This window comes from Panthera tigris, chromosome D1, assembly GCF_018350195.1.
Source record: "Panthera tigris isolate Pti1 chromosome D1, P.tigris_Pti1_mat1.1, whole genome shotgun sequence".
Classification (NCBI taxonomy): domain Eukaryota; kingdom Metazoa; phylum Chordata; class Mammalia; order Carnivora; family Felidae; genus Panthera; species Panthera tigris.
Window position 1 is genome coordinate 112,829,739 of NC_056669.1, and position 22,557 is coordinate 112,852,295.

General features: G+C 66.8%; 2 protein-coding genes across 3 annotated transcripts; both read right to left on the reverse strand.

Moving 5' to 3' along the window:
- Positions 1 to 330: 330 nt before the first annotated feature.
- TSSC4 (tumor suppressing subtransferable candidate 4) lies at positions 331 to 3,437 on the reverse strand. Of its 2 annotated transcripts, none has more exons than XM_042958773.1 (3): positions 3,110 to 3,437; positions 1,592 to 1,703; positions 331 to 1,426 (listed from the first exon to the last, which is right to left on the reverse strand). In XM_042958773.1, the coding sequence occupies exon 3, from the start codon at positions 1,403 to 1,405 to the stop codon at positions 449 to 451; it is 957 nt and encodes a 318-aa protein (XP_042814707.1). In that variant the 5' UTR covers positions 1,406 to 1,426; positions 1,592 to 1,703; positions 3,110 to 3,437; the 3' UTR covers positions 331 to 448. The 2 variants fall into 2 exon arrangements, with proteins under 2 accessions (XP_042814707.1, XP_042814706.1); XM_042958772.1 differs by having other exon boundaries at positions 331 to 1,503.
- Positions 3,438 to 4,687: 1,250 nt separating this feature from the next.
- CD81 (CD81 molecule) lies at positions 4,688 to 21,609 on the reverse strand. Its single transcript, XM_042958318.1, has 8 exons — positions 21,474 to 21,609; positions 11,296 to 11,410; positions 7,869 to 7,966; positions 7,182 to 7,256; positions 6,733 to 6,837; positions 6,200 to 6,301; positions 5,357 to 5,443; positions 4,688 to 5,275 (listed from the first exon to the last, which is right to left on the reverse strand). Exons 1-8 carry the CDS (start codon positions 21,537 to 21,539, stop codon positions 5,213 to 5,215), a joined length of 711 nt encoding a protein of 236 aa, XP_042814252.1. The 5' UTR covers positions 21,540 to 21,609; the 3' UTR covers positions 4,688 to 5,212.
- Between the last annotated feature and the right edge of the window lie 948 nt (positions 21,610 to 22,557).

Consider the following 22,557-nt stretch of genomic DNA (forward strand, 5'->3'; position numbering starts at 1 on the left):
ACCAGGCACAGGGGGCACGTGCTTGCTCCTGTCTGCCTTCCCTGACACCTTCAGGGGGCAGATGTGCTGCTGCGGAACCGAGCGTCAATTTATAAATCCCGTGTCCCCTTGACACCGAGTTGGGGGTGGCTCACGTGAGGGGGCAGGGAGCCTGTACGTGGCGGACGGCAGAGGAGACCCTAAGGTGAGGGTCTATACAGAGATACAGAGTCTGAGGAATACCCACAACCTTTACTGTTGCCCCACAAGGTGGCCAGGGCTTTTGCCATCCGCAGGCAAGCTGTCTGCTTCAGAGACCACTCCCCTGAGCCTCCCCCCCGCCCCCCGCCCCAGGATGCTGGTCCCTCCTACTAGCAGCCTGCAGGCTCCCTTCCCAAGGGGGGCAGCGACCCCGGCCGCCCCGCTCCGCCAGCCTGGTCAGGGAACATCAGCCGAGCAGGCTCTTCTCTCAGACCTCAGCACCCGGGGCCTCGGGTCTGTTCTTGTTCCGGAAATGGTCTCTGCTCCGCTTCCTGCTGCCATGGAAGCCAACGGTCTCCACCACTGGAGGCCCCGCTGCTGACCCAGCGGGGGCAGCCCCCTGGAGCAAGCCCACCTCCTGAAGGCCCCCGGGGGCGCTGCTCCACTCCTCGGCCTCGGGGCTCCCAGGCCCCGCCAGGTGGGCCAGCTCCACCGGACCCTCGCCCCCTGCCGCTCCCAGGTTCCCAGGGGCAGCCCCGGCTGGCTCTCCTGCCTTCCTCAAGGCCCTCTTCCTCTCAGGTCTGGCTTCGCCCGCCCGGGCCGGTTTGGTGAAGACGACTCTCCCCTCCCCGCAGCTGGAGGGGTCCTGGTTGAAAGAGGGCGTGTAGTCACCGGGGACGGCCAGGCTCTTGGAGCCCAGGAAGGCCAGCGCCGCGGCCCGATTGCTCTGCTCGCTGGCCTCGGCCACGTTTTCCAGGCTGTACTTGGTCCAGCGCTCGGGGTGGGCCACATAGTCAGGGACGGGGGGCCGCTTCGGGAGGGCAGGGCTCTGGCCGGCCCCGCCTGGGCCCTCCGCCGCAGGCTGGCTTGAGGGCGCCGGTGGCCGTGCGCAGTCCCCACTGTCAGCGGGCAGAAGCCGCCTGGCTGCCCCCTCCAGACAGTCGAAGATGTTGTGGCTGCGCCGGGAGAAGGTGGAGCTCGTGTCCCTCAGGTGGAACGGCTGCGCCGAGGCCGAGGCCGAGGGGTGGCCCCTGGGAGGCAAAGCGGGCTCGTCGGGGTCTGAGTCCCCCTGGGCCTCCCAGGGCAGCACCCCCGCCATCTCAGCACTGCCAGGCAAGCTGAAGTCAGAGTCCGAGTCGCTGAGGGACACGGTGTCAGAAGGCAGGGTGGCATACTCTGTGCCCTGCTCAGCCTCCAGGGGCTGTCCTGCCCCTGCCTCAGCCATGTGTCCCAGGGCACACCACACCTAGACCAAAACAGCCCAAGTTCGTTTCCGACGATCGCATGCGTGTAGGACAGGTCCGCCCCGTAGACCCACTGTCCCTAGGCAGGCGGCAGGATCAGCGTTAGGAATGCTGTCGTCCAGAGGAAGGGACCGAGGACCCCCGCCCCCTGAAAGCCCTCCTCTCACCTCCCCTGTCTGAGGGTCGCCGTGCAGACACCGGAGTGCTGGCACAGGCCCCTTGCTGGCACAGGCGTGGTGGCCTCAGTCCGGCTCCTTTCAGCTGCTCCACTGTAGCGGGCTGTGGGGGGAGGAGGGCCAACCATCAGATCAGACGGCAAAGGTGCAGAGGTGGTGCCACAACCCCAAGGGGCAGTGCCAGGTTTGCGAAGCCCTGACAGAGGCCAGGCGGAGAGCAGGTCCTTGGGAGCTAAGGCCGGGGAGGGGGGGTGGGTAGGCAGACCCGGGCCTGAACCTGGGGAAACACAGCCTCCGCTTCACGAGACCGCTCTCACCGAGCAGGCTCACTTACTAACCGCAGGGCACAGCACGGGGCACAGTCCTCAAAGACTGGGCCACCCGCCTGGTCCAGGGCAAGGGGGTCTGCTCCCGATTGCTGCGAGATGCCCTGGGAGCTCCACAGGGGTCTGCGCCAGGTCCTTGGCACCTTGGGGTCAAGCTCTCAGGGAGCTGGGGTGTGGATCACCACCAGGGGCAGCCTTGCTGGGCAGAGGCAAGCCCCGCAGCAACCTCCAGCGCCGTTTCCCCGGTAACCGCCCCCACACACCTCCCCCTCCCCAGCAGAGCAGTGCTGCCCACACTCGGCACTCCTTCCGCGGCCAAGCAGGGCACCTAGCAGCTTGCACGGCCAGGCTCAGAGGACAGCCCAGCCTCACCCACCCATCCACCGACTCCTCCCCACCAAGCCTCCGTAGCCCAGGGTGACCCACTGTCGTGCACCCACGAGAGACCAGGCAGGTAGGTGGACCCGGAGTAGCCGCGAGTGCCCCACACCAGATCAGACACAGACGAGATCTCCATCGCTCTGGGGCATGACTCCCAAAGTGAAAGAACAACTCCAGGAGAGAAAGGGAGCACGGGACACACGCCACCGACGTGTTTCACAGCTGGCAGGGCCGGCCAGGGAGAGATCACCTGCCAGTTGCACACACTGCTGCAGGGGAAGCTCGAGTTCCCACCAGACTCCCGCTTCCCAAATTCGCTCTCCCGACGACCGCACGGCCGGGGACTCCACCGCGACCCAGAGAAGTAGCCTGACCGGCGGGGCACTCCAGGGAGAGACGGGGACAGAGACCCGGGAGTTCTCTGCGGACTTGGTGAGCTCAGCGGAGGCAGAGCCGAGTCCGGGCTGGGGGGCGTGAGGCTGCGGGGTCGGGGGCCTCCGAGGGGCCAGGGTCTGGGCAGGCCAGCTCCCAGGGAGCGGGACCAGGGTTTCCTCGCCGCGCTCTCTCCCCTTGGAAGCAAACCCTTGGCTTTCTCCGCTCTATGGGCCCAGCAGGCTCTCCGTGTCGGGGGCCTGGGCGGGCCAGCGTCCGGGCCTCACGTGGCTCGGGTCCCAGGGCCCAGGCCGTGTGGCACGGGAGACACGGAGCACATTGGGGTCTCCGGGGTCGAGCCAGTAGGCTGCGGACGACGGTCTCCCAGAGACCCGACCGTCAGCGCCACCCTCCCTCGCCCCAAACCTACCGGCTCACCGCCACCTGGTGGCCTCCATTTGGCGCCGCGCTCGGCTCTCTGGGAAACCGAGTCTTCCGCTGGCCCAGCGCCGCGGCGTCCGCAGCCAGGGAACTACATCCCCCACAAGGCCCTGGGCCGCTACTCGCGAGGCCTGTTGGACCGCTACTCCAGAGGCCTGTCGGGCCGTGGAGTCCCTACGCATGCGCCCTCGCTTTTCTCCTTTGCCACCCCTCCCCGGAAACGGCGGCGCTCCTTCGCGCAGAGCCGGAATTGATTAAGGAAACGAGGGAGGAGGGAGAGGCAGCACGGTGACTCCCAGAATGCTCCAGGGCTAACGGCCAGCTGCGCGTTCCCGGGGCCCCAGCGCCACCTGTCGGAAGCTGCGAGCACAGAGGGCGCCTCAAGCCGGAATCACGTTATCGCGCACGGCGCTGTTACCGGGCACTTCCGGTCCGGCCGGAAGCCCGCGGCCGCGCCCCTCGTGGGTCCCGGGTGCGGTGCTGCGGCCGGGCCGGCGCTGGTCTCAAGCTCCAGGCGGGCGGGGGAGTGGCGGCCTGGCCTCGCCTGCCCACCGCGATGGCCTGGCTGGCCGCATGCGCCCGGCCCACGCTGCGAGCTCTCCGCGGGCCCCGCCCCTCCCGGGGCTGCAGTCGTGGGGTCGCGGGAAGCCCAGGGACCTCTTGTCCCCAGGGCCGCCCTCCGCAGCCCCTCAGGAGCGGCGGTCCTGGCCCCCGTCACGCACCGCACCAGCACCCGGGCCAGGACGCCCCAGGGGCCGTGCTGCGCAGGGGGCTCCTTGGGCCACCCTGTTCTCCCAGCGACCCTCCCTGGCACACAAGGCAGAGTGGTGTGACAGGAGGGGCCAGACCTACTGGGACCCGGTGGCCCCCGAAGGAGGCAGCTCCGAGCCCTCACCGTGAATCCCAGCCAGACCCTTGTGGCCCCCAAGGGGTCAGTTTAGCACACACCAGGCTGGTGCCCGCGCTCAGCTCATGGTGACCTCACCCGGCACGCGGGGTGTTGAGTGGGGGGAAGCAGCCTGACCCCACAGGCAGCTGGGCCTCAGTCCACCTCGCTGGGTCGGGTGGGTGCCCTCATTCAGTGTCTGAGATCTTCCCCTCTAGCCCCTGCAAGATGCAGCTTAGGCCTGGAGCTCCCCTGCCTCTCCAGGGAATGCTTACGAGGGAGCAGCTAGGCAGGCCAGGAACAGACCCTTAGATGCATGTCCTCCACAGAGCTATCTCCCAGGAGGAGGGGCAGTGTGGCAGCCCCCTACCCCAAACACATCCTATACCCCGTTATCTGGCCGCCCTGTTCAGCTGCTTGCTCTGGGTGGTGGTACACCAGGAGTAGGTGGGGGAGGGAGGTTGGGGGGAAAGCTGTTGAAGGTGGCACAGGGCCCACCAAGGGGGCACCTGCTGTGGGGAGTGCTCTCCAGGGGTCCCATCACCGCCCACCAGCAGGTTGGCAGCACACCCTGGGCCCAGCAAGGTCCGCAGAGCTGAGCCTCACGAGCGCCAGGGTCCTCGGCCCCTCCGGCCACCCCCAGGGTCTCGGATGTTGCAGGCACAGGAAGGGGCCAGTTTGTTAGCATGCCCGGTTTTTCCTTCTTTATTGAGTGACTTTCAAGATGTAATTACAGTTGAAGGTGACAAGTTAGAAAGGAGAGGTGCACTGAAGGCATAAGGCTGCTTGTAGGCCCCGGCTCTAGACAAGTGGCAGGAGAGGAAAGAGGGTTAAAAAAAGGCATGAGCCGTGCAGCCCACGGGGCAGGTGGGTGGGCCACGTGGCCCCCAGGAGAAGCCTGGCTGAGCGGGCAGAGCCCCTCCCTAAGCAGCTGCAGAAGCAGAGGGGCCCTTGCCTTGCAGTCCCCAAGGCCCAACTCACATGCCGTCTATAGGTGACTCAGCCCCAAAAGGGAACGGGGAACTTCAGGACAAAAACAAAACCTCAGAAGTAAAAAGGCTAAGAAGTGTAGCAGAGTACTACTGGACAAGTTCTATACACAGGCGGTGGCAGCCCCTCCAGGGGGGCCCTCAGGGATGTCCGGTCACTCTAGGGCCACCGCAGGGTTCTCACCAGCCCCCCCGGAGCAGGAGCGGCTGGAGCCGCTCAGTACACGGAGCTGTTCCGGATGCCACAGCACAGCACCATGCTCAGGATCATCTCGAAGATCTGCGGGGAGAGGCGGGCGGGACAGTCAGCACCCGGAGACCCAGTGGGGACCCCGGTCAGATGCCCGGCCCGTGCGCTCACCATGATCACAGCAACCACGATGGCCGCGATGCCAATGAGATACAGCTTTCCCGAGAAGAGGTCATCGATCTTCTGGTGGCAGTCCTCCTGTGGGGTGACAGCCCGCAGCCGGTCAGGGGCGTAGGTCCTCAGGCCCCCACGGTATGGCAGCACGAGATCATTACGGAAAGAGCACGGAGCGGTTCCACCCCTCGGGAGAGGTGTGACTGGGGCCCAGTCTCTGCCAGGTTATCTCGCATCCGTTTTGTTTATTCATTTTTAAATTTTTTAATGTTTATTTTTTGAGAGACAGAGAGACACAGAGCGTGAGCAGGGGAGGGGCAGAGAGCGAGGGAGACACCGAATCCGGAGCGGGCTCCGGGCTCCGAGCTGTCGGCACAGAGCCCGACGCGGGGCTCGAACTCACAAACTGTGACATCATGGCCTGAGCTGAAGTCGGACGGTCGACCGACTGAGCCACCCGGGCGCCCCTACCACACCCGTTTTAAAATGGACGTGGAGACGGAACGTGCTGTGCGTGCTGTCTTCCACTCAGGTCGCTAGGCGCCACGAGGAGGGTGCTGATCTGGGAGGTCAGGGCGCCGTCCGCACCCACTCTCCGGGGGCAGAGACTCGCCTCCCCCGGGGGCTGTCAGCAAAACCTCAGCCTCAGCCCAGCCCCCCAGCAGAGCACCCCCACTGGCCACAGCACCACCCAGCTTGGCTGTCGGCCGCATCCCTGCCAGTGCCAGCGGAGCAGCCAGGCGGCCCTCCCCCCCCCCCCCCCACCGCCCGAGCCCTGCCCAGGGGTGGCGGCGGCCGAGTCGGGGAGCAAGCCCGGCGGCCCGGCCCGCCAGCGCGTACCTTGAAGAAGTTGCTGATGACGGTGCTGCCTGAAGGACACAGGTTGTTCTTGAGAATGGAGGTGGTCAGCGCGGAGAGTGTGCTGGAGCCACAGCAGTTGAGCTGCAGAGAGCGAGGGCACCCGTGCTCAGCCCCGGGCCCTCGTGGAGAGAGGGTCCGCAGGGAGATGGCCCAGGCGACCCCACGGGCTGCCGAAGCCCCAGCCGCTGCCCCAGCCTGGCCCAGGGTGGGGGGCTTGGATGGTCCACTCCAGGGGGAGCACTGAGCCCAGGGGCCCCTCCCCTTCCCTTCCCCCCTCTCAGCTGCGCTGCTCGGAGACCCCGGCACCGCAGCCCGACTGGCTCATCTGGTTCACACTGGGGATGCACAGGTCCCGGAGAATCCCCTCCAGGGGGGCTCCCGGACCCTCCGGGGGCAGGGCTGCCAGGTCCCCCACGCCCCTCCTGTTCCTGAGGAACGTGCTGGGGCCACACCCAAGAGGCCAACGCCCCGAACCCCCAGCCTCCCCGGTCCCCCGGCGCCCCCTCCCGCACCGTCTCATGGAAGGTCTTCACCACGGCCTTGGCATTGTTGGCGTCGTCGTCTACCACGGCCTGCTGCAAAGCCTGGTCGTAGAACTGCTTCACGTCCTTGGCGATCTGGGGGAGGGGTGTGTGGGAGGGGTGAGGTCACACCCACGGCAGGGACCAACCCCCGCAGTGGTGCGGGGCGGCAAGCATTCACCTGGCTCTTCTGGGAAGATATTGCTTCCAGGACAGATCTGGATGCCTCCCCCACCCCGCCCTGGGTGCTGGGAGACAGGAGGACCTGCCTTCTACTTGGCCCCCATGCCACCTCCTCCAGAAAGCCCTCCGTGGCCTTTCATCAGGGGGCGCCCCAACGGCACCTGCCATCCGAGGTCAGGCCCATCGGGCTGAGCGGCAGGGCCCTCCTCCCTCCTGTCCAGGCTGCACGGGCCCCACCCTCCCGGCCCTAGGCTCACCTGGTCTTTGTTGACAAAACCCCAGATGCCAGCAGCTACCTCACAGGCAAAGAGGATGACGAGGCAGGTGAAGAACTGAGGACGGAGTGCAGGACCCGAGGAGGGCAGAGAAACGGGGGATTAGAGCAGGCACGGGGCAGCTTGGGGCTCACCGTCCGCAGACGACAGGCACCCAAGTGACGCACAGGTGTGCGTGGGGTGTTCGGTGGCACCCGGCCGCGTGTGCCGACCCTATCGCCATCCCCGCGGGGTGGGCTCTGCGTGGCGGGGCAGCTGGAGGGGCTGGCATAGCCGCGGGCCCCGTGTCCCCTGCGCACCCCGCTGCTCCCTCTCCCCACGGGAAGGGGGTGATGATACGGCGCCCGCTACCCGCGCCTCCCGGATTGGCTGGCCTTAGCTTCCCCACCAAGGCCGGCCGTGGGTCCGGGCCTCGCTCCCTATCGTTTCTGTGACTTTTCTTTAAAAACAAGAAAAGCAACTGTGGAACCGTGAGTTAGGGACCAGGCGGGACGGCAACCGAGCACGGAGGGGTTTCAGGACCAAGCAAGGCAACCACAGGGAGAGGTCCCCAGGCCACAGAGAGAGCCCACCTCCAAGAGGGCAAGGGGGTCCCGCCAGAGGTGAACGCGTGCTGCCTCCAGCGGAGCCGGAGCCGTGCCCCACCCCTCGCCCCGCCCGGGACCTTACCGTCCCCAGCAGGCACTGGGACTCCTGGATGGCCCCGTAGCAGCCCAGAAACCCGACGAACATCATCACGGCGCCCACGGCAATGAGGATGTAGATGCCTTTGTGGGGGAGCAACAGATGCCCTCAGTGCGCCACGTCCCGTAGGCCACCGCTTCCCGAGAGCCTGCCGCCCCGGACCTCCCCAGCCATGTGCGCACGGCCCCTGCCCAGGACTCGGGCACCCCTGCCGGAAGACAAAGGACTCCCAGTGCCCCAGGGAGGAGCAGAGAGGGCCCTGCAGCCCGGCCAGCCACGAGGGCGCCTCTCCCGCACGGGCCTCCTCGTCCACGACCTGGGAGCAAGGCCGGTGAGGCCCAGGCCGGCACTGCCCGGCATGTGCTCGGTGCACAGAGAGCTCGGCCATCAGATCTGTACCCACGGGCCCCAGGATGGGAGGCCCTCGTACAACCTGCACCCACTCTGGCTCCTCCTAAGCTTCTGGGACTCGGGGAGGCGGGGCACAGAGCACCACCCCTCTCGGTGCACAGGGCCCTGAGGGGTCGGAAGAGGGAGGCAGCTGCAGGGGCCCTTCTGCCAACAGCAGGGCATGCCCACCGCTCCTGGGCAGAGGTCAGATCCCGTGGCTCTGTGTGGCTCCTTGGGCTCGAGGGGTGGGCTCGGCTCAGCCTCTCAGCCTGCTGGACAAGGTGGCCTGGCGGCCTCGGTGCCCCACCCCACTGAGGATGGCATGTGGTGGCAGGGACAGTTCTGCCCGGGGTGCCCACCAGTCTGGGCACATGCTCCTGGGGAGGCAGGAGGGGCCACCACAGAGTTGGGAACGCCTCGGGCCTGGCCATGCTGCCCTTCTTGGTGCCCGTGACCCACCCAGACAGGGCCCTGAGCCCCTCAGGGAGAGCCAGCCATAGCCGCCTCGCAAGCCTGGGCCTGTCCCCCGGCCACCAGGGCCAACACTGTGGGCAGCCCAGGCCCCGGTCCGCAGAGCCAAGACCCCCAGGGCTCCACTGTCTGGACAGCCGGTGGGGGGGGGAGAAGGAAGCTGGGGTTCAACCACTGGGCTCAGAAAAGCCAAAGCCTCTGGGCAGCACTCCGTGGACCTGGCTGAAGAGAAGCCTCCTGCTACGGCCGCCCTAGGGGGCTCCCGGCTCAAGGGGGGAAGCACCCTCAAACTGGGTCTCCCTCCCCTCAGGCCCTGATACCCCCATCCTCAAGGCCACGTAAGACCCACAAGTTCCCATTCCCGGGTCACTGTGTGAGGTTCGGCAAACGGCAGCAGGCGCCTGACCCCTGGTCCCATCCAGGCCCCACCTCCTCTGGAGCCTGTGGGCCGGGTTCTGGCAGGTGAGGTCAGGGACCCACCAGGCCCTGCGGCTCTGCCCAGGGTGCTGAGCGAACCCAGCTGACCTCCCCCTTTGCCGACATCGGACAAAGAGCCCTTGTCAGGGACACATCTGCTTCCCCGCCTCCCTGGCAGGCCCAGCCCACACCAGGGCCAGTGGGAGGCTCCAGAAGGCTGGTCCTTGATGGGCTTGATGGGCAGGGACTGGCAGCCCATGGAGTGGGGGAGGGCAGAAGGGGGGCACCGCAGGAACCCAGGTCCCTGGGCTGGAGCTACCTCCGAGGACAGGCACCCCCAGAGCCAGGAGCACCAAGCTGGAGGCCTCTCTGCAAGCCAGGGTCAGGCCCCGGGTGACAGCCCGATGTGGCGCCCCTATGAGGAGCAGGCTGGTGGGAAAACGGCCACTTGACCGTCTATGAGCTTCTCCCGTGGGACCGCTTCCCCACTGGAGCCCAGGCACAGCCCTGCAGAGCAGGAGGCCTGGAGCTGCAGCAGACCCTCCCCTCCCTGCCCCCCTGCTCCCTGAACCCTCCCCTGCCCAGCCCTGGCCTGGAGTGAGGGGGAGGCTTTGGGAGAGCAGGAGTGCCCTGAGGCTTCCTTCAGGAGGGGGATCCCTTCCGGAGCCACTTGCCCACACCCACCACACCCCCAGCACCCCAGACCACGCCCAGCTGTTGCCGGCTCAGACCTCTGGGGGAGGGGAGGGAGAGGCCCGAGAGGAGCCGCGCAGGAGAGAAAAGGCTCTCGTGGGTCTGGAGGATACTTCCTTGCCCTTGGACTCGTGGGCCAAGCCGACAGCTTTGTTTCTGAGGGCGCCTGGACCACCTGTGGCAGACCCTGGGTCACAGTCCTCGTGTGCACCCTCGGAGCAGGTAGGCAGAGACACCCTGTCCATCGGAGACTCAAACCTGGGAGGGGCTGCACAGCCCCGGGGGAGCCTGGGAATGTGGAGATGGAGGACCCCTCCCCCACGCCCCAGGGACTGCCAGCCCCAGGAAACCACTGCCAGAGTCACAAGCTCCCATCTCCAGGGAGCAAAAAGGGGCCACCCTATTGGTGCTCCTGGACCCGACCTCTCAACCTTGCAGCTCAGAGAGGATCCTCTTTGTGGCCCGGGGTGCCCTGGGCCATCCCTGCTTCAGCAACCAAGCATGTATCCCAAGCGCGTGGGAGGGGCCCAGACCCTTTCCAGGCGGCACCCAGGACACCAGGCCAGAGGGGTGGCCGCTGACCCCTACACTGAGCCCCAAACCCTAGGGCACACACACACTTCCTGCCCAGCTGCCAGGGCCAGGCCAGGCCGTTCCTTTAAAGGACAGAAACATCTCCACAAACACGAGGGCCAGGCCCCGCCTCCCACTGGCTGGGGACCAACCTAAGGAGTGCAACTCTGCAGGACAGGGTGGGCGGGGGCGGGGCCCAATCCCTCAGGGACAGACACCCCGAAGGGGCACAGCTGGTGCCGAAGCCTAATAAGGCAGCAAGGTGTGGCTGGAGGGGGGGCGGCCTGAGTCACACTGGCCCCTGCCCCACCCCGGGGCCCCAGTCTTCCTCCCCCCGCCCCCTCCTCTGGGCTCCAGCTGCCAGTCCCGCTGCCCAGGCATCCGGCCCCACCCCTTCCCAGGGAGCCTCCCCCGAAATACCCTCCAGGAGACACAGCTCCCCGGCCCCCACCCAGCTGCCTCCTGCCCCGATTTGGTCCCCGGCGGTGATCTGGTGGGATCCCAACAACCCACCCCCCCCTTGAAGTTCCAGCTTTGTCCGGGAGCCTGGCTCCTGTCCCAAGCACCCAGGCATTGACCACCTCTGACCCCAGGCCCCGAAGGTCCCCAGGCTGAGGTGACCCCACCCACTTTCTGTCTCCAGCTCACTCTCTTGCCCAAAAAGCCCTTCCTGGCTGGCCTCCACCTGCCTAGCAGCCTAGCACAGAGCAAGCCCCACTAAGTCGGCCCAGGCCTTGCCTCCTCCTCCTCCCGGAAGCCCGTCCTGACTGTCTGTCTGCAGCAGTCCTGATCCGAGGCCTAGATGGGTCCTTCCTGGTCCCCCAGCCCGGAGCCAGCCAGGCCCCGGACCCGGACTGAGTGCACTCACCTACGTAGAAGGTGTTGGGCGCAGGCCTGTCTCCCAGCTCCAGGTAGAGAAGGTTGGTGGTCTGTGGGTCATGGCGGAGCCACAGGGCCACACCCAGGATCACGCCTCCGGCCAACTGGAGAAAGAACGGGTACAGGGTTACTCGCCCAGAGCGGCGCAGGGGTGAGTGGGAACCGCGCCACGCTGAACATCCAGGGGGCGGCAGGTGCTGGACCCCCACTGCCACCGGGTCAGCGGTCCGAGGGCTCGCGCTCCAGGTGGCGCTCACAGACACTGCCGGGGTCTGGGCAGCCTCCCGGCTCCACGCGTCTGCTTTGCTGACCTGGGATCTGAGAGGCCCCAGGGAGGCCTGGATACCGAAGACCAGGTCCCCGATATCAGATGGGGCATGCTCATGTCAAAAAGGTGTTCATTTTTTATCTGAAGCGTAAACCTAACTGGATGTCCCGTATTTTTATTTGCTAAATCTGGCCAGAGTCCACACCAGACCGGGGCACCCCAGGGACCGCTGGGCCCTCCTCCGAGGGGGTGGCTCCAACAGCCCTCGGCTCATCTGGGAACCCCACGGAGAGGACCCCAGGTGTTTGCTGCCAAGAGACATAGAGCGGTGGGTCTGATGCCACCAGGGTCCTGGCGGGACCCATGGAGGGAATGACAGAGGAGGGAGGCAGCTGAGGCTGGTGGCATCCAGGAAGCCGCAAGGCCGAGGGGCCGGGCTGTTTGTGGGAGAAATCCTTGCCGCTGCGGCCCTGGGAAGGGAAGCTACTGCAGGAAGAAGGAAGCCCGCTGTGCTCTCAGGCCAGAGGAGGGGCTGCCTGAGCAGCTGGGGCAGGACGGGGGTTCTGCTCAGAGCCTGGCATGAGGACAGGGCCTCCCGGCCCAGGGAGGCCCTCACCGGACTCACTGTCCTGCCGGCGCAGGGCCATCCGTGGAGGCTGGGGGCGGGCCCCCCGAAGAGGAGCCCGGACTGTGCCGGCCCAGCCTCCACACGAGCATCCGACCAACCCCGGGCCAGTGGCCGGGCTGCCCTCAGTGCCCCAGCCTCTTCCCCGGGCCGTCCCAGCCCTGGGTGCCCCACCAAGGCGGCACGTACTCCCAGAGCTACAAACTTCGGCTCCGGTCGGGAGGCCTGGCTATGCAGCCGCCAGCCTCCGGCTCTCCCTCTTCCCACCATCCGTGTGCTGGCAGCCGGGGTCTTCCCACAGCAGCACCAGACGCTGACCCTCACACACAGACCCAGAGCTACAGGTCCTATGGGGAAGAGAAACTGGAAAGCAGACCCCAAGGAAACCCCCTGGCCAGCCCAGCACCTGCCCCGGGGCCCTGGCCGGGGAGCAGACCCCCGAGACGGCGGAGGGTATGGCTGGGAGCCCCAGCACTGCGCGGTGCCCCGTGGAAAGCCCCAGCAGCTCCCAGACCCTCCTACACTCGGCTCAGCTAACGGTAAGGCCGGTGGGACCGCTGGCACATCAGCGGTGGGCGAGGCTGCCTGGCACGTCCCTCAGAGCACCCGGTCTGCCCCCGCTAGCCTGGGTTTCGCTTTCTCAGCTCACTTCTCCCGGAGTCCCAGGTCTGGTGGGGGAGGGGCAGACGGAGGCACGGTAAGCCCTTCCCATCCTCGGCACTCGTGGGAGCGCCGAGGGCCTACAGTGCACCTGCTGGCCAAGGTCCCCTCCCGTGGCACTCCGGGCACTGCGTAGCCCTCAAAGGACAGGGCCGCGGGCTCCCAGCATCCTGTGCCTCTCTGTGGCACCTGTCGTAGCCGCGAGAGGGCCAGAGGACCCAGGGGACGGCTGAGGGGGGTGGGCAGGGCAGGGGCCCCAGAGTCCTCGGCTTCTCCCGAGGTGGCGGCCATCTGCGGCTCCAAGGGAGGCGGTGTCGAGGCTGAGGGTTGCCGTGGCAACTCTGGCTTGAAACAGTCACTTGTTCTGTTTCGAAACTGTGGTCCAGAGCCGGCTTTGTGAGATGTTCCAGGGCAGAGGGGGAGGGGCAGGGGAAGCCCCTGTCCTGGGCCTCCCTCTGTAGTCCCTCTGTAGTCGCAGAGGCCTGGCCACAAGCTGCAGCTTGGCCTCCCTGTCCCCATCAGTGGAGGGGGGCGGGGTGTGGAGCACAGTGCCCCCCAGGGACGGAGGAGACAAGCCTGTCTCGGGGCGCATGGTCCTAACAGAAATGCTGAGCCCGCCCCCCAGACACTACAGGCGGGACCACAGGCCCACGGAAGCTGGTCCCGCCTGGTGCTGAAGTGTCCCCTCCCTGCCAGGACCCCATCACTCCAGGCCCTGCACAGACGCACCGGGCAGAGCCAGGTGAACGCAGTGGTGAGGACCATTCCCAGCTCCCAGATGACGAGGCCCAGGCAGCGTGGCGGGGGAGGGGGGGCAGATGCTCACCTTAGGTCACCTCATCTGTACAGGGGGAGTGGTGGGTGGGATCGGAAAGCGCCCCCGGCAGGGAAGGGAAGTCCATGTGCTGGCAGAGAAAGGCAGTCCTCCACCGGGCCCAGCACACACCCACCATGTGGCGAGACGCAAGTGTCCCCCCAGGGACGTGAACGAGAGCGCCCCCACCATGACGTGGGCCCCGCTGTTCCCAGCCCCAGACCTCTCCTTCAACTGGAGAACCGACAGTCTGAACGGAAACCAAGTGGCCCAGCCACACGGCGAAGCCACCGACAGTAGGAAGTGTGTCCCTTGCACGACAGCCCGCAGGCTCGAGGACTGTGCTGAGCGACAGAAGCCAGACCAAGTGGAGAGCAGCTTCTAAATAAAGTATAAGCCATGCAAATCACGTGCAGCGACAGAAAACAGGCCCCTGGCCGCCCCGGGATGGGGGAGGGGCCCCGAGGCTGGGGCTGGTGGCCACGTCCCTTATCTCCACGCGGTGACAAGCCCCCAGGGGTCCACCTGGGTCAGCACTGAGCAAGCAAGGTGTGCGCTTCCCCCACGTGCCAGGTGCTCCACGTCCGACACAGCTGTGCTCAACCCCCAGCTGCCCCGTCAACCCTGACCACGAACTTCTAAGCAAGGTCTTTGGGGGTGAATGTTTCTTCCGGGTCCCACCGGGCCTCAAGGTGAGGAGGCCGACACTCTGGGCTCGCCAGGGTGCCCGTGGCCCGTGGCAAGCGCCTGGAGAGGTTGTGCTGAAGTCCTGCCACAGAACCAAGGTCTTAGGGCCAAAGAAGGGACCGCAGAACTGTGGGGCCCGGACGTCCAGCATTAAGGGACCGCAGGAGTGACGGCAGTGGGTGGGGCCCAGAGCGGGCAGCCAGGGGTGCCCTGCGCTCACCTCAGGCTCACCTCCGTGACTCTGCTCCTCCACACCCTCCCTCGTAAGACAAGGATATAAAGGTACGTAAGCTCATGTCACAGAGCGCTTCCCACGCCGCCCCTGGAAAACACTGGCTCACGACACGCGCCGGCAGCCATCGTCATCGCGGCAGGTGTATCAGCGGTAGGGCCGGACACGCTTCATCATCCCCACCCAACAGGACCCCCTCACCTGCCGGAAGCACCGCTGGCCCCAGTCCGTGCCCCCCGACAGCCTCCTGCCCCCCTGACAGGGCTTCTGCCCCCCAAAGGCTCCCACAGGGCGGGCCAGGGCACAGCACTCAGGAAGGAGACTGCCAGTTTGGTCACAGGGGCGGGTCCCACAGTGGACACAGCACGGCCACTTTAGGACCCTATGAAAGGTTCTGTTTCTGTTTCTTTCTTCTTCCCTTCTGAGAATTAATAAATATCAGCCTCAGCTGAAACAGGAGGGGACAGCCAAGTGTGCTGGGATCCTGCCCAGCCTGCCGGCCGTTTCCAAGAAGCGGCTAAAAGGGAGCAAGAGGGAGCGGGTGCTGCCCGGACAGGCCTGGGGCAGCCGCACCCCGGGCCCGCAGCTGAGCGGTCACCCCCGTCCCACCCACGCGCTCCATGGGCAACAAGGACAACTGGTGCGTCACTGACACCCTCCAGGCGGTGCTGGTCTTGCCCGGGGCCTGGGTGTCAGGGGCGGGGGGGCAGGTCCACCGAGAGGGAGGGTGCCGGGCTCCGCGCCAGCTCTGCTCCCCGACCCGCCGCCTCCAGGGGACATGCTCGCGGGAAAAGGCATGGGGAAGCACCCACTCGGCTTGGCGGCTGGCGGGGAGCTGGAGACCCCCCAGGAGGGAAGCACAGGCCAGAAACGCCGTCAGGGCCACCAGGTTAAGTCGGAGGAAATGCTGCGCAGCAAAGACGCTTCAGGGGCATCTGGTGGCTCAGTCGGCTGGGCATCTGCCTCCTGATTTCAGCTCAGGTCATGATCTCTAGGTGCATAAGATCACGCCCCGCATGGGGCTCTGTGCTGAATGTGGAGCCTGCTTGAGATTTTCTCTCTCCCTTTCCCCCTGTCCCTCCCCCGCCCTCAAAATAAACGAACAGACTTAAAAAAAAAAAAAAAAAAAAAAGACACTTTTAGGATGGGCTCCACAGGGTGAGTAGGGAAGGGGGAAGTCCTGTTGCCATCTTACAGGCTGGGTGCAGGTCCTGGGTTCCTGCAGGCTGGCCCTCACTGTCCACCCACCATGAGGGGACAGGCCCAGACTCTTCCCTAGACCCACCTCAGGCCTTCCTCGGTGGGGGGGGGCCCACCCCGGCCTCTGAGAGCAGCTCAAGGCAGGAAGGAAGTGGAACCAGGAGCAGAGACCCTCACCTTGGCCAGGAGGCAGAAGTGTCTCTCGAGGCCCCTGAACCTCAGGAAGCCGCCTGGCCCGGCGCCTAAAAGCAGGTGAGAAGGGGGTCATGACATAAGCCCTCAAGGGCCCGTTCAGCTGGGACTTCCCAGCCCACCCTACCACCTCTAGGGCCACACTGGAGAGCCACCGCAGGGCCAGACCCCGACCCCACCACCCAATCCCCGTGTAGTGAAACCAGGAAGTGGGCTGCTCCCCTGCCCCAAACCCGCCCGCTGCAGGGAGGGCATGTGGGCACAGACGTCCCGGTGACCCGCCAGAGAAGACGGGCTACAGAGGCGGGCTGGCCTTCCTCCCGGGGAGGGAGATGGGCGGTGGGCGGGCTTGGGCAGGGGACCAGAGAGTAGGTCAGGATGTCCTTGTCCCCGCCCCAGGGGAGCCCCAGCCCTGGAGCCACGCCAGGCTGTGAGGCACAGCGGGGCAAGGGCCTCCTCGGTGGGCCTGACAACAGCTGGGCCCCGGCTGCAGGCAAAGGAGACATCCGGCCCTGTGCCCAGCTGGCCCAGGGGAGGGCCACCTCACATGGGCCGGAGCTCTTATCATCTCGGGGACACAGTGAAAGACTGCCCATCCAGAGGGAGCAGTGTGGGCCTTCGGCCAAGCAGAGCCACAGCCATGGGAGAGGGTGAGCTCCCCGTGAGCTCTGGGTGGGACCACACTCGGTGACTACCAAACCCACTGCCTCTCGGAGGCCCTCACCCAAGACCAAGGGCCCTGAGCTCCGGGGGCCAGGCCTCCCGGCCCCCAGGACTGGAGACCCAGGGAGGCAGGTAGTCCCCACTCCTGCTCCCCCAGCCGCAACAGGGTGCCTCTCGGCCCTGGGTCTCAGCCTGAGTGTCCATGTCCTCGGTCAGGAGTTGGCTATCAGCGGCAGTGCAAAACCAGCCTCGACATACACCTGTGATGGCACAGGTAAGACAGGTGACAGGGAGCTGCTAGACATCTCCCGAGGGCGTCTATGACCCAGGCCAAGCTGGGTGTGGGACAGCTGGGACAGACGATTCCTGTGTGACACGGACGCCAGGGTGGGTCACCCACTCACCAACTCTGCAGGGCAGACGGCCCTGGCTTCCTGTCTTTTACCTTCTTGACAATGACCGTGTTACCCACTCATGGGAGGCAGGCGAGGGAGATTAACCCTCCAAAGTCAGAAGAAGGGGACAAAGAGGCATGAACCCCCAGGCCCTGGCTGAGCTGCTGGCCTCTGGTCTCCTGCCCAGAGCACCCTTGCCAATGACTGGAGGAACTTACAGGCCCAACCTGACCCCCAGCCCAACCTGCCTCCCAAGCCCCTCACTCTGGCCAGGCCTCATGCCTGGGGGGGGGGGGGGGCAGGGAGGGGGGGTGGCGGCTACCCCGTCCCTGGCAGCTAGCTCAGGAAGGGAAATGGCTCGGCTGGCCCATGGGGACTCCCCTAGCATCTGGGGGTCCACCTGGAAAGCCCCCAAGTGGTCTTGTGTGAATTAGCACCTGCTTTGCCACCAGGACGGGCTTAGGCCAGGCCCCAAAGTACAAATGATGTGTACTTTGGGGGCAGGGGGGCACTGAGAAGTCTAGGGCTTTCTGGAAGCACGCTGGGTCAAACCACATTCTGCCAGACAGGTGGAAAACAGCCAGGAAAAGGGTCCTGAGGGCCAGCTCCGGGTGAGCCGGGTTCTCGGTCAAGGACGAGACATGCTGGCCACAGGGCAGACCCAGGGCTGACAACCACCCGGCCCTTGCCGTGTGCCCTGGCCTGGGTCCTGGGGTGCCAGGGCCAGAGGGAGAGCCCCTGTGCTTCTCCATCCCCAACCCAAAATGCTGGGCCAGTGCAAAGGTGGCCATCTGCCCCTCCCACGGGTGCCTGGACTCTGCCTTATTGATTTTCTGCCCCAGGTTCTTCCCCTCACGGGGTTTCAGGCACTGATATGAAGGCACGGGGTAGATTCTTTGGGAGAGGGGGCTTTTGGGGCCCGTCTCCCTGTCCGGACTTTGAAGCAGAGTGAGCTAGGGATTGGGGGTGAATTCAACTCCTGGGGACAGACCTGAGCTGCGGGTGGGGTGGGAACCCTACAGGAAGGTCACCGCACCAGCCCCAGAGCAGAACCAGCCAGGGTCCCAGGCCTCTCGCCGCCTAGACATCCTTGGGAGGCGGGGGGCAGTTCGTTCCAAGGACAGACCACAGACTTCCTTTTCTTGTCTCAGCCCAACGGCTGTTTCCCCCAAAGCTGTGCCACTCACTCCGTCCACTGGCCCACCCCCCGAAACGGGGCACAGGAAATCCCCACCCCCACCCGGAGCCCGCCAGGGTCCCATCCCCTCTCCCGGAAGGAAGGCGACAGAACCGCTAAGTGACAGACAGTCATGTGCTGTCTGGAAGCGAGAATGAAATGCCAGTTAGCGAGGCTTCTAATCAGCCCCGTTCCCAGCCGGGCCTGGCTGCCCTGCCTCTGGAAGGCGGCCACGGAAGGCATTAGGTCAGAAGAGCAGCCAGGCCCGGGCAGGGCACGCGGCACTCTCCCCGGCCAGCCTCTAAGGAGAGGGCTGCGATCGTACCCACTTCACAGACGAGGAAGGCGAGCGGCCTTACACGTGCCGGTCACCTGCCCCAGGTCCCGGGGAGGGGAGCCTCTGCCCTTCCTGAAATGCCCCAGCGGCAGGAGTCCCAAGGACCTGCCGCCTCTGCCAGGAAGCTCCGGGTCCCGCCCCACCGGGAGGATCTCCACGCTGCCGGGCAGGGTGTCTGCACCACCGGCACCGTCTCGAAGGCTCGGCCCCAGCCCGGCCCCCACTCCGTCCCTGCCTCACCGCCCGATGCCCGCCCGGCCAGGGAGCCCCCAGCGGACGGTGGGCAGGCCTACGGAGTGCACGCTGCCTAGGGCCCCGAAGTCTGACACAAGGAGGAGACGTGCCTGTGTGAGTGTGCAGGGTGACGGCACCCCCTCCCAGAGGAGCCAGCACCCCCCCCCCCGCCCCCCGTCGTGGGAGCCTCCTCACTCTCTGAAATGGAACTTTTAAAAGCACCTGGTCCGACACCCACTGTCAAAGCCTCCTCCCAGCTCCCCGTCTGCACCTGCTCCTGTACCGTGGCCAGGCTGCCCAGTGAGTGAGAGTCAGGCTGGGCTCACCCGACGTCCTCTGGGATCCCCCAAGCCCCTTCCCCAAGGCACTGCCCACATGGGCCAGGAGAGCAGTCTTCCTGCCGGCCATCCACGCTCTACAACCATTTCCTGAGTTCCGAACACTGGAGTGTTAGTAATCCGCCAGCCCCAGGAGATAGGATGTGGACCTCCACCTTAGAGGGCAGGAAGCCAAGGCCCAGGCCCGGAACAGTGGGGAGGGGCTCCAGCATCCAGACCCACCCCCACGGCTCCGGCTCTCAGCCAGGAGAGGCAGGACGCCCGCGCAGAGAGGGGCTCTGCCAGAGCGCACTGCCCCCCAGCCCCGCCTTGCTCAGCTCTGCATGCCCCCACCGCAGGGGTGGGTGGGGCCACGGTGACCGTGGACCGTGGAACATAGTTCTCAGTGCTCAGCGGGGTGGCTGCTGAGGGGAGAGGCCTCAAACATCTCTTCAAGCCTCAATACAGAGCAGCCCCTGGGGACGTGTGAGGCCTTCACCCCAGCTGCCTGGGGAAATCCCAGGCTCACCCAAGTAGAGCTGGGGGGTGAGTGGGGGCTGCCCTGGAGACCTGCCAGGCTGGGCGGCGGGGAGGGACTCACCCAGCAAAGACACTCAGCCTGAGGACAAGACTCTACTCCAAGGCACATTGTCTACGTCCGCCTACCCTCCACCTCCTGGTCACGGCCCTGACCCCACACCCAGGCTCTGCTCGCAGGGGATGGGCCTAAGGGCCAGCAGAGGGGCATCTGGATGTGCCCCTGGCCCCCTACGTGCCCAGGCCACAGCAGGCAAACGCTAACGTGACGCTGACAACACCCCTTGAGTGAAGGCCCCAGTGGCTGCTCAGGCCACGCCTGGCCCATCCTGACAGCCCCACTGCCCCCCACTCCCCGGGCAGAGGCCGATGGCCACAGCGGCACCCCCCCCACCTGTGCCTCCCCAGCCAGGTGGGCTGTGACACCCCCACTCCACCCCCAGCCAGAGCTCACTCCAGTCTCTGTCCTCGCCACCCCAAATACCTCATTGCCCCGAGATTCACTCTGGGCTCCTCGGCTGTCCAGATGCAAAACGGATGTCCCCAGTCCCACACACTTGCTCAGGGGGCCACTTTAAAAGTTCACCCCCCAGTGTCTACTGGAGGAACACACTGTCCACCAGATGTTGTCAGGGTCCCTCCTGAGAAAGGGTGAGCGGCCTGTGGTGGCGCAGCAGGATGGAGGGGCCCGGGAGGGCACCCAATCACTGCCCAGGGAGGCAGAGCAGGGCCTGAGAGGGGTTCCTGCACCCATTCGGGCCCCTCCCCAACCCCGACACAGACAGGAAGCAAAGACGTGCCAAAGCACCACCGGTTACACACCAGCGGTTAACCCAGGCCAGGAAAACACAACTGGCAGGTCAGCAGCCTGGAGCCCCCAAGACCCTCCTGCACCCAGAGATGACCATCCTGGGAGCACCTCTTTCCAAAGGGGGATGTCCAAACCCAGACCTCAGCCCAGACCTGGGCATCCACCCAGACCCAGGCCGCGTGCCCAGAGAGGCTCGGGTCCTCAGGGCCGCCTGTCCTGTGCCAACTCCGAACGGCCGCCGCAGCCCCACTCCCGTCCGAGCTTCCACAGCCTCCCGGGGGAGGCCGGGCTGCAGTCTCGGTCTGGGTGAGGGGTGCAGGGGCGTCAGCCCCACAAAGCGTGGCCACCGCGGTGCGGGCGCCCAGCACGCGGGCCACAGTGTACTGAGGCGCTTCCTGTGTGAGCTCCGCCGCGGCCCGGACCCCTCACGGCGGTCCCCGGGGCGGCGGCAGCTGACCGGGGTGGGAGCCGGCCTGGGCCAGGAGCGGAGTGGAGTGGACGGTTCCCGACACTCGGACCGAGTGCGCACCCGCCCGCCCCCCTCCCACCCCCCCCCCCCCCCCCCCCGGCCGCCCATTCAGGGGCGGTGGCCCCGATGAGCTCATGGGGGCGGGGCGCCCGGAACCCCGCCCCCGAGCCCCCTCGGTCCCCGCGAAGCCGGGTGGTCCCTGACTCCGCGGCCGGCGGCTCGGAGCCCGCACCCACCGCACCGACCGCCATCACCCAGCGGGCACAGACCCGAAGCCCCCGAACGCCCCGGCCCGACCGCGGGGGCCCTGGGCCCGGCCGCGCAGAAGCCCCGAGACCCGGCTCGCAGCCCCCAGCGTCGCCATCGCCAGGACGACCCTCACCTCCTCGCGTGCCCGCCCAGGACCCCCACCCGCGGACGGCGCCCACAGGTGGCCCCGCAACTTGGCGTCCTGGCTGCGCCCCTTGTGCGGGGCCTAGCGCGGCGCGCGGCCTGCCGGGGCTCGGGGGGCCCCCGTCGCCCTCCCGCCCCACCCCGGTCGGGGCTTACCCAGAAGACGAAATTGAAGACGAAGAGCAGGTACTTGATGCACTTGGTGCAGCCCTCCACCCCCATGGCGGCGCGGGCGGCGGGCGGCCTACGGGCCGGTCCGGGGCGCGGGGCGCGGGGCCTAGCGGGCGGCGGGGCCGGGGCGCGGGCCCGGGGCCGGGGCGCGGAACGCGGCGAGGCGGGGGGGGGGGGGGGTGGGGCGCGGAGACGCGGGGCGCGGGGAGCGGGAGGCCGGGCCGGGGCAACTGGGGTGACTGTCGCCGCTGCGCGCTCGTTCTCTGGCCGGGCGCGCGCCCCGCGCCGCCTGTTATAGGGCGCCCAGGCCCCGCCCACAAGGCCCCGCCCACAAGGCCCCGCCTCCCGCCGCCCGAGCGCGCAGCCCCTCCCCCCTGGAGCAGGCGCTCGGCCGGCGGGGGCGGGGGCGGGGGCGGGGTCAGACCCGCGTGCAACCAACCCGCGAGCCTGAGCCCGGGAGGGGCCTCGAGGGAAGACGGGGTTTGTGGCCAGCGGCGCCCCGGGAAGAACCTCCTCCGCTTTGTCTTCCCTCAGTCGCTTGGGACAATCCACGGAGGCTCCCTGGAGGAAGTGGTGCACCAGAGATGGCGATGCCAAGGGCTCCAAGGGTCGGGACCCTGGGTGGGTGACGAGAGTCCGCCTGCGGGGCCTGAAGACCTTGGAACAGGATTCCAGGCAGCCAAGCCCTTGTCCCATGATGGGGGGGGGGGGGGAGGGGGTTGTGGAGTGCTGTTAGAGGTGTCTTTGTTTGGAAAGATCGCTGAGAGGGTGACTCTAGACCAGTGTTGAATGACAGGGAGACCCAAGCCACCTGGAAGACAGCCTCTAAACACTGTGTATCCTGTGCACACCCTGGTGGTGCCAGTCCCCCACGGAAGCCGGCCCCACAGCCCAGCTGGCTTTCTGAAGGCGTGGGGGCCAGGCTCTGCTGCCCTCACCCCCTGGGCTGACGAGGATGTGGAGAGGGTTCTTCCTCCCGAAGGGACAGAGCGAAGCTGTGGCCAGGTGACCCTCGGACGTGTTCTGTATCCGCACAACCCTAGCACACGTCGCCACTGACTGCTTGACA

Coding starts and splice junctions, on each gene's coding strand:
- TSSC4 (XM_042958773.1), bottom strand. CDS start 1,405: ATGGCTGAGGCAGGGGCAGGACAGCCCCTGGAGGCTGAGCAGGGCACA.
- CD81 (XM_042958318.1), bottom strand. CDS start 21,539: ATGGGGGTGGAGGGCTGCACCAAGTGCATCAAGTACCTGCTCTTCGTC. Junction 6,838..7,181: donor GTTTTGTCAACAAAGACCAG/GTGAGCCTAGGG, acceptor CCCCTCCCCCAG/ATCGCCAAGGACGTGAAGCA. Junction 5,276..5,356: donor TCGTGGTTGCTGTGATCATG/GTGAGCGCACGG, acceptor CTCTCCCCGCAG/ATCTTCGAGATGATCCTGAG.